The following is a 13109-nucleotide window of genomic DNA, read 5'->3' on the forward strand; positions in this document are numbered from 1 at the left end:
GGGCAAGGGGGCTCGGTCGCCTCAGGCCACGTCTGTATGACAACTCAGAGGCAATTTGGAGGTGAGAAACAGACAACACACACTGGAGGCAGAGTGTGTCATTACAAGACCCAAAATGTGGTCAATCAAAAACAAATAAGGGCAATCTTCTCCTCCCTTAGATTTCAAGCTTTGCACATTGAAGATTAAATGTGGAAAATGCTACATGGCATAATTTTTTGAAACAAACCGATGGCTCTGTAACTATTATCCTTAAATATTAAGTGTCAGTGGTGACTGATCTTAAGTACCTGGACCATAGGCTCGGAAACTACAGTCTGCTGTCTGTTTTCCTATAAGATGTATGAATAAAGAATGCTTCTTAGCTTTTTAAATGCCTCTAGGTAGGTTTATATAAGCACCTATGTAATACCCTTAATTTTGCCTCTTGGCCCACAAAGCCAAATAATATGTACTATCCGGCCATTTACAGAAACCATCTGCCAACCTAGATGTCATTGTAGGGATTCTTTTTTATTATTTTTTCTTTTTTTTTGGAAAAACTTAAAAGATTCAGATGAATACAAAAAATAATTTATTCCCACCACCCACAGATAACATCTTGTAAGATCTGCTTTCACAGTTTTTAAGAATGAAAAAATTGTAATTATATGATTTTTATACAATTATAGCCCACGTCCCCTTCGATCGCCACCTGTTATACCAGAGGCACTTGGCTTTAGCTTTAAGGATGGGTACCTCTGACGAGAGGGTCAGCGACCTTGACAAGGTTAAGACAGCTGTTGATCGGAAGACAGGAAATGGGGACAGTGATCACAGTGCTTCTATGTACTGATGGATGATTCATACAGAAAAGACTTCTTTCCCTTGAAAGCTGTCTCTGTCATGATATATGGGCTTGGCACAGAGTAGGCAACCCCCAACATCTACTGGATTGAATGGGTGCCCCCATCAAAACAAATGTTTGATGGAGTGATTTCATCATAAAGACGCAGCCATCAAGTAAAGGTGTTTATGAATGAAAAGAAGGATGAAAAAAAAAAAAAGGATACAGGAAGAAGGGAAGAAATGTCCCGATATGTTAGCTATCCAACCAACAGGTATGACACAATTCTCACGTTCTTATGGGAAACCATGCCCCTAACAACTAGGTAGCAAGGCAAGTATTTGCACGGCTTCAGACGTGATTTCTGGAGAGAGGAATTTAAATATTAGAAACAAATGTCTCATGCATCATGAAGTCCCCTCTAAGACATCTACATTGACTATAATTCTCTGGTTCCTTCCCTGACTTTTCCCCCTAGACCGAGCTTCTTGAGGGTAGGACCGATGCTTACAATTCAGTGTTCCTGCAGTTTCCAAATGCAGAGAATGTGTGCACTAAGGGTTCAACATGTAAAGATGAATGTGACAACAGACAAAGCACCCAACCCCAGTGTTCAAGAGTTCCAGTAACTCTTCCAATCAGAACGCTGAATCTCTTCAGCAAAATATGACTGGAGGTCACATCTGGCTTTAGCAAGACCAATTTTAGGCACGGGTTTCATAAATAAAAAATGGAAAAGCATTTTTAGTTTAAGATTTGGACCTATTTGTGCACAAAGAAGTTCGAGACAGTAGTTGTTATCACAGAGAAAAAGCGAAAAGACTTAAGTGTCCAATAAGGGCAAAAGAGTTCAATGAACATGGTATGTCTATGTGTAGTTAAAATATTGGTAGTTTGGGGAACATTTTTAATGACACATGATAATGCTGTGTAAGACATCATCTTCTGCTTCTAAAATGCTCATAGGATAAGATCTCAGCTGTATGAAAAGAAGGAACTCCTTAATAACAAGAAAATGTTAATGAAGAGATTGTTTACAAATGAAGAGAAAAACAAAACAAAACCCACCTTGTACAACCCAGCAGCGGCACCTTTGTGTTGAATCACAAATCATGCTAAAGACATGGGGTTTCAGAAAGCCAATGAAAAGACACTTGGAGAATGGCCAGAATTGGGAGAAGGGAAAGTCATCAACATGGAAGGCTCTAGCAGAAGAAACACACAGATGTATATACAGGAGAGTTCCCGAGAAGGGCAATAATCAAATTACTGATGGATTCAAAAAGAGACCCTTAGGGAAACTGATGAAACCTGCAATTATTTTCCTCTCATGCAAAAATGGCCCTCGGTGATGCTGCTGTCAAATGCACAATGCCGTCGAACGATTATTTTAGACTGTTTAGACCAAGGAAACCAAGTTAACGCTTGATTCATTCTTTATTCATTCTAAGAGTTGGCACACATTTGCAATAACAACCAACGTTTTATCAAATACAAGTTGATGTAAATGGATTGCCATGATTTGTCTCTTTTTGCAAGGTAATGTCCCAAACCAACCCTTTTTTTTTTAAAGATTTATTTATTTTAGAAAGAGAGAGCGAGAGCATGTGCTCGAGCACACCTGCACTCTGTAAGGGAAAGGGGCTGAGGGACAGAATCCTAAGCAGGCTCCACACCCAGCATGGGCTCCATCCCACGACCCTGAGCTGAAATCCAGAGTCGGATGCCCACCCGACTGAGCCACCCAGGTGCCCCAAGCCAACTTTTATTTTTATTTCATCACTCTTGGCTAAGAGCTACAGTTCCCATGTTTTAGGTAAGCTTTTTCTGGTGCCCATTATCCTTGGGTAAGAGCCGCCCTGGACTTGAGTCTATAGGGGTGGCACAGATCCCTCCCTGCTTTCCAACAGCAACTGTCTGCAGAAGGTGTGATTTACATACTCAAGATCAAAGGACGAGCTGAGGAGCTCACTCTGAAAGGCTGCTGCGTGCTGAGGCCAGAGGTGCCTTCCTCACCCTGCAGGTGTGCTTCCTGCAGCCTCACTCCGCAGACCCCTCAGACACGGTGGTTCTAAGCCTCCTTGGCAAGGTGGACCAGCTCCTTGCCAAGGCAGCCCCTGCAGAAGGGCAGGTGCAGGGTGGACGGGGTGGATAAGCAGGTGGGACCTACCCCCACCCTAGCTGGCCTGGCAGCCTGCATCTTGCCATCAAGCCCACACGCGCGCCAGAGGCGCATTCTACTCATTACCCGGACAGCAGCGTGGCTAAGGGGTCAGAGCCCTAGAACGGGAGCCCGGCTTGGCCGCTTCCCAGCTGTGCGTCTCTCTTCCTTGTCTAAAAAATCAGAGCAACAGTATCTGTCCTGTTTATTAGTCTAATAGTACTGTACTATAATATTTAATAGGTGGTCACTGTTATTACACGAGTGTAATGTTGATTGTGTTTTAAACGGCTAAGGAAGTAAAACTGATACTGGAGGAAGTCGGCGACCCTGTGGTTTCCAGCACCCACTGGTGGCATATCGTGGGGCTGACTCAAGGACATGGGACCCCAGCGTGGTGGGCACAAGAGAAGAAACAACATGGTCAGAAAGATGAGGGTCCCAACTCTGGCAATACTCCAGCACCTGGCTGTGGGTCAGAGGCATGAACTTGCAGAAAGGAGAAAATATGTTCCTCACACATCCATTTCTCTAACGTTAAGTCACCATATTTTTAGGATAAAATATGGTATCCTCCCGACAGCGGCGGGAAGACAGGTACCACTAACAGCACTGTTCTTACTGAGCACTCCCCAGGAACCAGACCCTGTGTCATGGTACTGGCTTATCTGACCTGATCCCCCATGAAAACCGGAGATATTACCACACCTGATGCCTGCTTCCCAGCCTTGTGACCTCAACAAGTGACTCCAGGCGGCTCATCGGGGGTAGCTTGTGCAGAGGCTGTGCTGACAAAGAGCATGGCCATGGGCAGACCAAAAGCAATAGTAAAACTGACCATGAGTTGGCTCTCAAAAGCCTTGTTTATCTTTTCCTTTTCTCAGGAGAAAAGCTGCTCTTTTTGGTGCCTGTGACGTGGCTTCTGGGAGGGAGCGAGGGAGGCTACAGCCCCAAGGGAGACACAGGTGCAGACCACAAGGCCCCACCCAGGCAGGGTGGCCCCGTTGGAGGCTTGTGGGCAAGGCGGCATTGCACCTGCCCTTGGACGTGACCCCTTCCACCTGGGCAATGTTACTGCAGGGAGCTCCTCACCTGGCCGCCCACGGGTACACAGAATAGTGCCCTGTGGAAAAGAAGCAGCTGCGAGAAGCTCTTTCCTTTCCTTTTATGTGTCTGTAAGTTAAATTTAGAATGGACTCAGAGCCAGAAAGTGTCTGTGTGCTGGTCTCCTCACCTGCGCTGCACACAGGGTCATGGGCTCCTTGGCATTGTGACGAGGGGCACGGAGCACCATGCCTGCACTAGGAGGCTTGTCCAAAGGGGTGCCATTCTTTCACTTCCAAATGAATCATCCATACACAAACATTTTTGTTAAGTCAAATTAAAAAAAACAAAACAAAAACAACCACAAAACTAAAGCAGCTGCCATGTTAAATGACAGTATTCTACATTCTTACTTACATCGTTGGCCATAGTGGGGGCAGATGCCTCTTAAATGCAAGCAAGTCCAGTACTGAAAATACTTGAACTACTACTGGAAGTAAGTAAGAGTGTTTAGCTAAGTGAGGGATATTTCGATTTTACAAAGGAATCCCAATGCTCATTTGAAAGTGACACTAATTGCTATTTTTAAAACATGACCTAAAAAGAGAGGCTATAATATTTTGATTCTGTACACTCAAACAGTCATTACGGTTTCCCATTGCTGTGCCTCCTTTCTGAAATGTCGCAATGGCAGTTTTCAACAAGACTGGTCATTTTCAGTTTGAGCGAGGTAGCTGCGACACCAGAGGGGGGACCTCTGTCTGCTCCGCTTCTTCCTACCCTCAGTGCCTCGCCCAGGCCCGCACTACGTGTTGAAAGAATAAATGTGGACTTAACTCTGGGAACTGGCAGCACAACACTGACACGCGCCAGATTCTCGGTTTATAAATATTTACAATCAGGACTTGATTTCGATGTTAATGAGCCCAACTGTTAAAGATACCTCCGAAGCGAGAAATGTAATCCATCACTTTCCACCAGATGCAGCTTCAGTGGTTGGTCCTTTATCTGGGTTTGCAGGGAATGAGGCACAGACATCAAATGACTAGAGCAGGATGTTTTATGGTGGGATTGGTCAAAATGGAAAACAGACCCAACCTGGGAACATGAACTCGGGACCAAATCTAAATTTAAGAGGGTAAATTTCCTCAAGCAGATAGGCTCCCAGAAACTCTGGAGTCCACGGATGCTTCAAAAAGGATAGTTTATGAGGTCTTGCTTGAGAGTTGGTTAAAAAAACAGCCACTAAGATAGTTTTTTAAAATGCATTTTAAACAGAGGGCATTGTGCGGGTGTCTGGGGGGCTCAGTCATTGAGCATCTGACTCTTGATTTTGGCTCAGGTCGTGATCTAACAGTCATGAGATCGAGCCCCAAGTCGTGCTCCACGCTCAGCACAGAGTCTGCATGGGATTCTCTCTCTTTTCTCTCTTCCTCTGCCTCTCTCCCCATGCTCGCGGGTGCTCTCTCTCTCTCTCTCAATAAATAAATAAAATCTTTAAAGAGAAAAGCTGACCGCCACGGTCTTGTGGACACATTGGCTAGATTCAGAAAACCTGAGTATGAAATTATGCCCTCACAGGTGTGTTTACCAACACATTAACTGGCGTGCTATGTGCTTTAGAAAAAGTAATGAGGAGTCAAATTCTATCACCAAATTCCACAGGAATTTTCCATCTAGTGAAGCGCTTCCCCCCTTTTAAATTAGTACCCTCTTTTGATAAAATTAAAAATAACATGTATTCCTCATTCGCCCTGAAAAATCTCAAACTCCTTGAGACACAGTCTGTCTTCCTGCACATCCCAGGAGCTAAGAGACGTTCTGTCTAGCTTCACTTCCTGCAGTTTGTATTATGAAAAGAGTTGCTAATTCCTTTTTTTTCTCAACTGACAAAGTCTCATTAGAAAACATGCCTCTTCTTGCTTGGAGATTCTCGCACACCCCCCTGCGAGAAGACCCTGCCCCTCCTGCCAGCACCCCAGGATGAGAAGTGCTTCGGCAAGGATAAAGCCAGACCTGCGTAAAGCAGATTTGCCTGCTGTGCGCTTGCGATCTAACAACTGGGTCATCTAACAACCAACAACCCTGCATGGAGCACATACCCTGTGCCCACCTCACTTTATCTGCTTCTCACACCAACCCTATGAGGCTGGAACCAGAAGCCCCATTTAACAAGTGAGAAAACTAAGGCAGAAAGATGTTCAGCAGCTTATGTGAGGCCACGTGGCTGGGGGAGTGGCACCAAAGGATTTGAATCCAGGTCTGTCTGAAGCCCAAGCTTGCCTGCTGCCCTGTGATGTGATAGGGCCTCATCCCTCCCGCCCGCCCGCACGTCACCCCTGCACCACAAGTCACCCCTGCACCACAAGTTCTGCCTTACCCACAGGCTACCTGTACTATCATTTACTGAATGTTTTTCTTTAACTTGAAGAGCTAGTTATACTTTTTCTAACACGTGTTGAAAATAGACACCCAAGTACTAGATTTTAAATGCCCCCATGTCACCTCCCACCCCATACCCCCACATCATGTCAAGGGCCTCCATTAGAACAGGCTTCACCCAGGCGTGCCCTCCACTGAGGACCCCGAGGCTTGCTCTGGGCAGACCCTTCAGCGAGTCAGGCAGCTGCCACAGTGGGGTCACCAGAAGCATGCTGGAGTTAGACACATGCTCAGCGTGGACACGGCTTCAGGGGAGGGCACGGGCATCACATGGTAACAGGAAGATTTCTCTAAGCCAAGGGCGGGAAAAATATGGTCTGCAGGCCTGCTTTTGTAAACAGAGTTTTACGGGAACACAGCCATGCCCGTTTGCTTACACATGTCCGTAACTGCTTCCACACTACAAAAGCAGAGCTCCGCACTGGGTCGCTACAGAGACCACAGCCCAGGATGTTTACCGTGTGACCCTTTGCAGAAACGGTTTACTGACCACCACTCTAGGTGATACATTTCCCATCCAAAAGTCAGTTAGCAAACACCAATCCATAGGTAATATGGACATTACGTACGATTCTGCTGATAAGTATGTGAATCAAATTTCATTCCATTCCACTTAACCAGTACTTACTCATCGACAGGGCCCTATACGACAGTCTTGGCAAGGGGCTAGGCTTACAGAGGCGAACAGAGCTGGAGGAATCAGGATATAAACAAATAATTTCAGTACAACTCAGTAAGACATTAGAGTAGGATCTGATGTTTTATTTTTTCCTATAAAGTGGATCCTGGAAACCTGACCTTTTTGTTCTTTCAAACTTTGAAATTCTAAAACTGTAACCATGGGCTAAGAGCTCTTTTTTTTTTTTTAAATGCATAAATACTGGAGATGAAACTATTTCTGTGAAATTACTCATTAACTTTTGCAGGAAAGATCAACTTATTGGAAGTTTCCATAATTGCCAGATTTCGCTCTGGGCTTCTGGCTACACAGTTCTCATCTCTATGCTAAGAGTGGAAAAGGAAAAGGTATCGAGACATCAAGGGAGACGGGGTCAGTTAAAGAGCCAGACTTTTGTTTTTTAAGATTGAGTTTTTAAATTGGAATCCTTATTAATTGGGCCACATATTAACCTTTTGCTGAAAAAGGCATGAGGGACAGAGACAATGGCTGGGTCTAGCCATGATTTCATTATCTACTATCTGTCTTTGCAACTCAACTAGCTATCAGGTGAATTAAGGGGAAAACCAATTTCTACCTCCCGTGGATGTGATGAAATTGATTATCCTCAGGCAGAGCAGAGGAAGACCGACAATAAGGGGTACGGCTGAGCATCTGTGCAACTGTCCTGCCCTGATAACTGTTTATGTGCACCGGCTATTGACGACGCCTTTGTAGCACACAAAGAATGTTTTTCACTGAGCTTCACAAGTGGAAACAGAATGCATCTGTTTCTAAGGAAACCTGACCGGGGAAGCTCGCAGGCTTCGATTCATAGAATGCGTCCCCATGCACACAGTGGCCCATTTGTACGGTAACACCCCTCCTCCTCATTTACCTCCTCCCATTTGAAAAACTAATGCAACAATGAGAGATGATTGTTGATGCTCGTTATTAAATCATTTATTCATCCCACACAATGATTCAGAATTATTCATTAAGCTTGCTGGAAGGAAGCTGGGTTTTACCTCCATGGGGGTTTGAGGCGGGATGTGCTCTTTAAAAGGATATTTTATAACAACACAATTATCATAATTAAAAGCTACCCCAATATTCTGATGAGCTTTTGACATATTTTTGAGTGCTGGCATTTTAACACAAGGAGATAAATGAGACTGGAACAGTACTAGGGAATAACACTGCTGTGGGGGAAAAGCTGGGGGCAACACTAAACAGCACCATTACCCCCAATTTTATCATGGTCCTTTATTAATGAATTTTACAAAATGTCACTTGAACTTCTGGCTCTCCCAAACGAGTCCAAGAATTGCATTCTGTAACCTGAGCAATCTTCCGCATTACTGAGTCATGGATGCATACATTCCCCACGAGAGCCTACCTATCCGTGCTGCCAAAGCAAGCAGGTCACTCAGCCCGCCACTGAGCTGGTCCACATCTGGCCTCTGATCTCTTCCCAATACTGCCCCCGGTTTGTTGTGGGTCGGAAAGGCCATAGGGCAAAGGGCCTGGTTTGATAAGCCACTAAAACTGACAGGTGACAGCAGGAAGGGCACCCACCTCTCCGCTTTTGCCTGGTTAAGCTGGCTTAGGCACAGATCCTGAGGCCCTGGCCTCAGGCCAAGAGGATGCCTTCTCATACATGAAGGTGCATGGCGGGCACGGTGGGGGCCACATGGGGAGAGAGAAATGGGCTGCTGTGTGGCCCTGGGCAGCCAGCAGGTGGATCACGGCAGAGGCACACAAGTGGCTTTACCCCGGAACGAGGGGCTGGGATGCTGTGGGATGTGTGCTCAGCACTTGGAACGCACCTTGGAAAAGCCTGGCCTTGGAGCTCTGTGAGAGCATGGACCTGGGCTACTCTGCCCGACCTACGGTGGCTGCTAAACAAATAAACGGGCCATGTTGGTCCTTCACTCACTCCACAGACACTGATGAAGCGCTGATTATGAGCTAAGAGCCGAGCCAGGTGTCCTGAATGCAGAGACGACCACAGCAGCAGCCCCACACTCAAGGAGTCGGGTCTACTGGGCGACTGAGATGAGTCAACACATACAAGTCCGCTGGGATCACGGAAAGCTGAGGAAGAACCCAGGAGGGGCTGGGGGCACCTCATACAGAAGGTGCTGAAGCTGAGTAGCCGGCCAGGTGAAATGGAAGAGGCAGAGACCCTGGGAAAGAGTGGGGAGCTGGCCTCATCCTGGGGGCGGGGGACCCCAGAAGGGAGGGCCGCTGTGGAGTTGCTGCTATGACCCAGATGGTGGCATCAAGAAGCGGACAGTCTGGAGATGCTAAAGGCACTAGGAATATCAGAGTATTCAGGGCAAGGAGGCCCTACTGGAGATGGCTCCGTCAGTGTTCCAGAGCCTGAAGCCATTGAGAGCGTAACAAGACGAGTAGCTCCTCTGCTCTGGCTCATGCTGAGCAAGCAAGCTCCTGATTATCACTTGGCTTCCCGTGTTGCCTGGCCACAGGAAGAGACTCTGCTGCTGGGGCTGAGGGGGAGGGTTTCAGTCTCGCTCTAAATCAGTCAACTGGCATCCTGCAGGTAGCTATCCACCTGCGAGCTGGGGCAACCGGAGCCCACCTCCAAGACACAGACCAGCTCTGGGTGTGCTGACAAATCCTTCCTGAGTCTGCAGGGCTGCACAGGCCTGACGGGGAGGTGGCTGGCACATCCTGAATACGACGCCAGGCTCCTGGTGGGTGGGCAGCAGGCATCCCCCGAGGGGCTGCCTTGTTAGAGCTGTGGGCTCTCTCTTTCTAAGGGTCTACAGGTCTCCATATCTGGGGGTGCGTGTAGGCTGCATGTGGTCCTCCAGCAGGGAATGAGAAACCCAGAACCACATGCCACTCAGGAATGTGGCTGACAGGAGCAGAGAACAAAGAGCAGTCACGGGGACGGCATTTGCATCATTTAACGTCTGATATGAAAGAACCTTTTCACTGCCACTAAATGTTCTCTCTGGCATTATTCTCTGTTACAAAATAGTCTCCATGGTGGTGCTGAAGCCATCGTAACACTTCATTTCCTTGTCATCAAAATGGTTTTCTGCACCAATTCAAGCATGGCATGAAATTTCAAAGACCTCAGTACAAGTTTTCCAACTTCATCTCCATGGAACAGTTGGAAAATGTCTCCAATTATGCAAGCTTTTTGTAAAATGTCTCAAAAATACAGAAGGGCCTACTGTACATTTCATAAGGAAATGCGAACACATTTAATGCTCAAAGACGAAAAGAAGAGTGTCAAGACTTTTTTTTTTTTTTTTAAACAAATGCTTGCTACCGGGTCAGGCCACCACCTCCCTCTCCCTACCTCCTAACAAATAAATGGATGTATTTAAATGTTAGAAGCGTTTGATGAAGTATACTCTGGAAGGATCTGAAAGGAGGCATTAAAACCAAAACAAGAGACACAACAGTTGTCAGAATTGGAATCCTGCCAAGTCACTGGCCACGCAGGGAAGCGGCTTAGAACGACCCATTTCTCATGAGAGCAACAGTGCAGGTGCTGCCAGGAGGGGAGAGGGCGGGTGTGCGGACCAGTACACCATCGTGGGCGCGTGTGTGCATGTCTGTGTGCACATGCCTGTCAAATACGTCATCAGCGGATAACTGACAGTGGGTTAAACCAGACTAAATACATTTCTTTCTCCTGGTTCTGGAGGAGAATTCAGTCCTCATCCTAGGAAAACTGATGAGGAGGCTCCAGGACCTGCCATGTCCCAGGACTTCCCAGGGTTACATCTAACACCGGTGGAAAGCTGGGCTCTTAAAGATCACCCGCCGTTGAGCAAGTTCCTGCTCAACAGAGATATGAGAAAAGATGCCTCTGGCATCATCCCTTCTCCTGGGGTCAGTACAGCCTCAGTCAGACCCCCTCTGCCCCCAATAACTGCCTCCCTGCAGGACCCCCATCCTCAGCAGGCAGCAGCCGCTGCAACTTTACTACTTGTAGCCCAGGGGCTACTGTAATGATTTACAGACCCCCTGTCCTTTAATCCTAACGACCACCCTATGACAGAGCTCCTTCTCCTACTCCCACGTTACAGATGAGTCCATTGAGGCTGGAAGGGCTAGGCAGCTGGTCCGAGGCCACACTGTCAGTGAGGGGTGGAGCTGGGGACAGAACCTAGTTCTGTCCAAAGCCCCATCCTCTCTACCCTTCGCCAGGCTGCAGGAGGTGAAAGGATCTGGAAGCCTCCTCTCTAGCCGGCCCTTCCAGCCAGCCCCTAGGGTCCCGGGTCACTACCTGCTCTGATGAACTTGTCGGCCACCTCCTTCCGCACGGACTTGGTGAGGTTGAAGTAGTCGTCTTCCTCGTCGATGCTGCGGAGGAACAGAGGGATGTGCTGGAAGACAATGGCGTGCTGGCACTTGCGCTGGCCCGCGACACTCAGCTGCTGGTCCAGCCACTGGTCCTGCGCCTGCTTCAAGGCGGGGCATCGGGAGGCATCATACCAGAACTGGGAGTTGAGGACGAGGAACAGGACGCCCCCGAGCCAGAAGCTGAAATAGTCGTCCCCCCAGGTCCGCTGGAACTCCGCCACCGTCTCGGGCGTGGGGGTGTTGCCCACATCGTGGTTGCCGCTGACCAGCACCAGCGGGATGTCGCTGTCCACGCGCGCGAGCACCCGCTGCAGGTCCGCGGTCTGCTCCTTCCGCCAGGGCATCCCTGCAAGAGTGAGGGTCAAGTCTGAGACGGCCGCAGCTGTCCATGCGTTTACAAACATAAGGTAAGAGAGCATGGTCTAGAAATACACTCAACCCACGTGCAGAAACTGCAAACAGCTGCCGTGTGTTAAAAGCAAATCAGTAACTTAGGTGGGAGCCTCTATCTGCCCCCATTCTCTCAGGATGCCTTGGGAATTCAGTGTCCAAGTGGTCATGTGACCAAACATTGCTGACTTGAGTGATGATACAGAGTTATTCTAATATTAAATGTTAGTAAGGCTTCATTTCCTTTGTTCAGATGAAAAATATGAATAGTTGTAGCTTTTCTGTCCCATCTCAATGGGTCATTATGTGTGTCCCTATTGTGTGTGGACACAGCTTTGAACACTAGTCCCAAACCAACTGCTACCTACAGTGACACCATACCTGTGGCCTTGCAGACTGCATGAGCACCCTTACGAGAACTCTTAGAATCCAAATGGCCAGATCAAGTGGCACATGCATCTTGCAAATCCCACTCCCCCTGCCCATAAGGGGAAGAGGTACTTTATATATTCCACTAATGGTGTGTAAAAATGCAAGGGCTCAATGTCTTAATATTAAGTGTGTCTCCCCACCCCACCCTGCACCCCAGACACACAGGATTCCGTATGGAGATAATGTATTAAAACTTTAATGAATGGGATTTGAAATGACCACTTCAATTCCGGATCTTTTTTTTTTTTAATATTTTATTTATTTATGCGCGCCTGGGTGGCTCAGTTGGTTAAGCGACTGCCTTCGGCTCAGGTCATGATCCTGGAGTCCCCGGATCGAGTCCCGCATGGGGCTCCCTGCTCAGCGGGGAGTCTGCTTCTTCCTCTGACTCTGCCCCCCTCATGTGCTCTCTCTCAAATAAACAAATAAAATCTTAAAAAAAAAAGATTTTATTTATTTATTTGACACAGAGAGAGAGAGACGCAGCGAGAAAGGGAACACAAGCAGGGGTAGAGGGAGAGGGAAAAGCAGGCTTCCCATGGAGCAGGGAGCCCGATGTGGGGCTCCATCCCAAGATCCCGGGATCATGACCCGAGCCAAAGGCAGATGCTTAACGACTGAGCCACCCAGGCACCCTTGGAATCTGTCTTCTTTTTTGTCTTTGTTTTGTTTTGTTTTTTGAGCTCCTCTGTGCTAATTTATTCAACAAATATTTATTGAGTACTATGTCTAAGGCACTGATTTCGTTACTGGGGCAAGCTGTGAGCCAGAGACACAAATCCTTCCCTCCTAACTGAAGAGTCAGA

The 13109-nt window shown here is 47.4% G+C and overlaps 1 protein-coding gene across 1 annotated transcript in view; it reads right to left on the minus strand.

The window, feature by feature from the left end:
- Window positions 1–13109, minus strand: part of CPPED1 (calcineurin like phosphoesterase domain containing 1) — a 103268-nt gene that overhangs the window by 22932 nt on the left and 67227 nt on the right. The window contains 1 exon segment of the mRNA XM_027614181.2: window positions 11405–11827. Coding sequence (XP_027469982.2) covers window positions 11405–11827 — 423 coding nt within the window.

The sequence above is a fragment of the Zalophus californianus genome, chromosome 10, assembly GCF_009762305.2.
Source record: "Zalophus californianus isolate mZalCal1 chromosome 10, mZalCal1.pri.v2, whole genome shotgun sequence".
Taxonomy (NCBI): Eukaryota; Metazoa; Chordata; class Mammalia; order Carnivora; family Otariidae; genus Zalophus; species Zalophus californianus.